A 5,040-nucleotide genomic window follows, 5' to 3' on the forward strand; every position below is an offset into this window, starting at 1 on the left:
ACGATCGGTTTGATGTAGTAGTCTATGAATTCAGAGATGATTGTTTGTATGACTTGAACAACCGTAGACTTAGTTCAGGTCTGTGATTTGTGAATGTTTCAGTTTGGTGCACGTAAACGCGATGATTTGTAATCTGTTTTCATGTGAAACGCGTGAGTGGGGTGAACGCAATGAGTGAGGTGAACGCTAGTATGACAATAAGAACAACAACAAAAAACACCGTTGTTAATCAATTCGGAAACCATGGATAACAAAAGGCTTGCTTATTATATTTATTATTTATTATTATTAAAACTTGTTTTAAAGCGCACTACACATACGTCTCAGCGCGCTGTACATGACTAAGAAAACAAAATACATGACTAAAATGAGAGCAAAGGTAGTTTTTAAAATAAAAAGTCACAAATATCGCAAAGAAATTTGGAAAGGAAGTAAAAACAGCGTAAAATGAGCAAAATGGCTAAAAATCACAGTTGATAAAACTCAGTAAAAAGGTAAGTCTTCAAAGCACGTTTAAAACATTCAACATTTTTTGCAGAGCGAATCTCTGATGGCAATGAATTCCAAAGGAAAGGAGCATGAACAGAAAAGGCCCTATGGCCATAGGACTTATTATACTTCCCTTTAGGCGGGACTAAACGTAGCTTTTCCATGGACCGGAGATTTCTTGCCGGAACATACAACTCAATTAAGTCGCTCAAGTACATGGGTGCAATACCATTAATAATTTATAAGTAATGAACAGAACCTTGAATCTTATTCGAGCTTCGATTGGAAGCCAATGCAGGTCGATCAGCACGGGTGTAATATGGTCAAATTTGCGTGATTGAGTGACGAGACGTGCAGCAGCATTTTGAACTGACTGCATTCGTGAAAGCTGTTCTTTTGATACTCCGTACAAGAGACTATTGCAGTAGTCCAAGTTGGGATGTGACGAAGGCATGAATCAATGTCTCGGTGGTACTTCTATCAAGTAATTTGCGGATCTTGCTGATACGGTATAGAGAATAATATCCGTTCCTGCATATTTGGTTGATTTGGTCAGACATAAAACCGTCACTGTTCAGCCTAACACCAAGATTCCGCACAGAGGTGGAGGGTGTGATGTCAAAGTCGCCAATCCTGAGATTGGCCATCACCGACACGTCCGACTTGAGCCTTGATGAGAAATGGATAACCTCTGTCTTGTCGTCATTTAATATCAGCATGTTTGATTTCATCCAGATCCGAATGTTGCCAATGCAATGTTCGAGACAAGAGCGCACATCAGCCGGCGTGTTGCAAATAACATAAACTTGACTGTCATCCGCGTACATCATGCATTCAAGGCCGTGTTCCGCGATGATGTCCTCTAAAGGTGCTATGTAGAGCGTAAAAAGAAGTGGTCCCAACACCGATCCCTGAGGAACACCATATTTCACATGAGAGCTAGGGATGACGCAGTCCCAGCTGTTACAGATTGTGTCCGATTTTCAAGGTAAGAGCAGAACCAAGATAAAGCCATTCCCGTAATGCCAAAACGAGATTCAAGCCTTTGAAGTAGGATTTCGTGGTCTATGGTGTCAAACGCAGCCGACAGATCCAACATGATGAGAACAACGTCCATTTTCTTGTTTAGCGCACACATGATGTCGTTATGTACACGAAGCAGGGCTGTCTCCGTGCTGTGATAAGGACGATACGCACTCTGATGACGTGGGAAGAGACTGAAACTTGGTGAGGTGATCGCGTAATTGCAGGGCTACAATTCTTTCCAGAATTTTTGATATGAAGGGAAGGTTAGACACAGGTCTATAATTTTTCAGTATGTTATTATCGAGATTGGGTTTTTCAACTGTGGTCGGATAATAGCTGTCTTGAAATGGCTAGGAACTATACCTGACGATAGGGAGCTGTTGTAAAGATGTGTAAGGAAAGGTGTTACAGCGTCAATACAGTTCTTGAGTAACTTTGTCGGCAAGACATCGAGTTCGCACGACTTTGATGGAGCATTCTTGATGAGGCCCTTAACGTTGTCGACTGTAACAGGAGTGAATTTAATTAGTATGTGGGATGGTAGTCTGGTATGGTCACACTGGTCAATTTGCACAGACAGCCCGTTCCGGAGGTTTGATATCTTCGATTCGAAATATTCAAGAAATTTCGATGGCAGGTCATCCTTACTGATGTTATCCGGTTCGGAATTGGCAGAACGCGATTTCACAGATGACAGTTCAGCAATGATAGTAAAGAGTTTCCTACTGTCCGCTTCCTGTATTCGCGATCGGTGGTAACGAGACTTGATATGATCACAAAGTCGGGCGTACTTAGATCGTTCTTGAATGAAAATCTGCCGATCAATCTCCAGCTGTGAATTACGCCACTTCATCTCGAGCCGTCGCAATTTCTTTCTTGATTCTATGAGTTCCTCACTGTACCATGGTGCTCTTACCTTGTTGGTTATACGTCTGTCAGTTATTGGAGCAACGTCATTGAGAACTTCTGTGACAGCCTCACGGAAAAAATAAGAAAGATTTTCAATATCAGCATCCTGTGGGCGATTCGACAGTTTTAATGAAAGTTTGTTATGTAGATCGGCACCGTCCATCTTGTCATAGCTGCGACGAGAGATCTTTAGCATCGTATTTGCTGGGCGCTGTACTTTCAGCTTGAAGTGGACGAGACTATGGTCAGAGATGAGCGAGTTATCAGTTCTGACAGAATGTAGATGCTGATCAGTTTTTCGAGTCACGAGAAGATCAAGAGTGTGTTCTTTAACGTGGGTAGAAGTGTGAACATGCTGTTGTAAGCCAATACACTCCAGCAAATCATGCAGTTTGACTGCGTCTGGCGAACTGGTGTCATCAACATGGAAGTTAAAGTCACCTGCGATTAAGAGGTGTCCGGGCGATGGTACTTCGCTTTCAAGAAGAGATGTGAATTCCGCAATAAACTGATTTGTGTAGAAGTGTTCTTCGATGAGTGTGGTGGACGATATAAGACATGAATGTTCAGTAGCTGACTGGACGAACGCACAGTAATACCCAACGATTCGAATGACTGGAATGTGCAACATCGTTTTTCGATGACCTGAAGGTTGGAACGTGTTATGACAGCCACGCCGCCGCCCCTACGTTTCGTGCGATGATGTTGATGGATGTTATACCCACTGATGGAAGCATGAAATTCGGCAATTATGGGATCATCGTCACATTTTAGCCACGTCTCAGTGATGATTAAAATGTCCAGGTTATCGTCGATCAATGTAGATGCTATAGCGCCGATCTTCCCATTGACAGATCGAGCGTTCCACAACGCAGCATTCAGTTGAAGTTTTTGAACACTCAAAGACAACCTTGGGACTTTTACATAAAAGGATGTCCATTTTTGGCAGCTGGGGTTGCTGTTCTGCATGTTGTTATCCTTTGAATGGCTTCGTGCTTGTTTTCTAAAACTGGAGTAGCATGTACGGTGATCGGAATCTGCCGCAACACCCTTGTTGAAGAAAGTTGAACCTTCCTGTAGGTGCGATTGCTTATTTCAATCAAGAAAAAAACATTTGCTTTTCTCAAAAGTAAGAAGCGTCCCATGAACGATGATGTTATAATGATAAATAAGAATTACCGTAATGTCTTAACCAAGGTTTTAAAACACGCAAAGAAAAGGTATTAGGGACGGACCATTAGATCTTGGGAGGGGGGTGGTCAAAAACAGAAAAAAAATTTTCAGAGCAGAAAGTTAGGGAAAAAAAAATCTTCAAACTAGTTTGCAAAATAAAAAAAAAATAAATAAGAAGACAAAGGCGTAAAAAAAAAATCTGCAAAAGTCTTTAAAATTTTGAATTTTTTTTAGATTTTACCGACAGTAAGCAACTTTCTGTATTTTTAATACATCCTCCCGGCACATTTTTAATTTTAATTTATACATTTAGAGTGACTGTATCCCTTATACTGGAAGTTGTGATTATCTTATCTTTTCAGGACTTTTGTATTCTGATCACTTGAAAATTATGAAATTATAGAGCCTGTTTTCTACTTGTTTCCTGCGTACAAACCAAGCAGGTACACTAGGTAAAACATTGAAACTATTGTATGGTTGTCAAGACAGAAAGTTGTATTTGCCTTTTAAGATCAAGGTAAACAGATGCAGGCCACATCAGTTTCATTTTTTTCACAGCATTTTATTACAATGATGAATGCAAGAATGGGTGAACAAGTAGAAACACGTCAATAATGATAAAACAACATATCAAGTCATTATGTATTATTTTGCTTTTAAAAAGGCATTTTCAATTCTTTTTCTCAAAAAATAGCCTCAAAAAACAACAGCAACACCTGTTTTAACATTCAACAATACACTACGTAGAATGCCATCTATCCAACAAATCCCAACACAAAAACACATAAAAGGGTTGAACTTTGAAAGTTTCTCGATAGCAAATACTGAATAAATCTGCATGGTTAATCGTTTTTGTGTAGCAAATTTCAAAGAAATTGGACAAGCCCTTTCAGAGAATATAGATTTTTTGACCATGAATGGCATAAATTGCCCCAAAAGACAAATATTGAAATTTCAACACATCTATACACATCCAATCAATTTGGACATGCTGCTACAGAGAAATAGATGTTTTGATCAAAAAAGGGCAACAGTTGCTCTAAAAACACAAATATGCAAATTTTACTATATTATTTAGCTTATTTTAGCTTCTCAGCTTGTCAAAATCATGAGATATGCATGATGTTTGGTGGGGTGAATGTAGGCATTTCACCACGCAGTAGAAAGGGAAGCCAGGAAACCAAAATAGTCAATTTTCAAAACTATACGAAGCTACTGAGGAGCAAGAAGACAATGTTTCAGAGGAAGATGTGTAATCCGAAAAAAATGCTCCCCAAGTGCCACCAAATAACACCATTTTTATCTCTATTTTTCAAAAGCTCCAACAGCAGGAGGGGGGACACCCCCCTCCTGACCTCCCCCGCAAAAATACTCCCCAAGTGCCACCAAATAACACCATTTTAATCTCTATTTTTCAAAAGCTCCAACGGCAGGAGGGGGTGA

General features: G+C 40.0%; 1 protein-coding gene across 1 annotated transcript; it reads right to left on the reverse strand.

Annotated features, from left to right (window-relative positions):
- Positions 1-905: 905 nt before the first annotated feature.
- Positions 906-3,055, reverse strand: LOC139130272 (uncharacterized). Its single transcript, XM_070696026.1, has 2 exons — positions 1,925-3,055; positions 906-1,400 (listed from the first exon to the last, which is right to left on the reverse strand). Exons 1-2 carry the CDS (start codon positions 3,053-3,055, stop codon positions 906-908), a joined length of 1,626 nt encoding a protein of 541 aa, XP_070552127.1.
- Between the last annotated feature and the right edge of the window lie 1,985 nt (positions 3,056-5,040).

This window comes from Ptychodera flava, chromosome 3, assembly GCF_041260155.1.
Source record: "Ptychodera flava strain L36383 chromosome 3, AS_Pfla_20210202, whole genome shotgun sequence".
In the NCBI taxonomy this organism is placed as follows: Eukaryota; Metazoa; Hemichordata; class Enteropneusta; family Ptychoderidae; genus Ptychodera; species Ptychodera flava.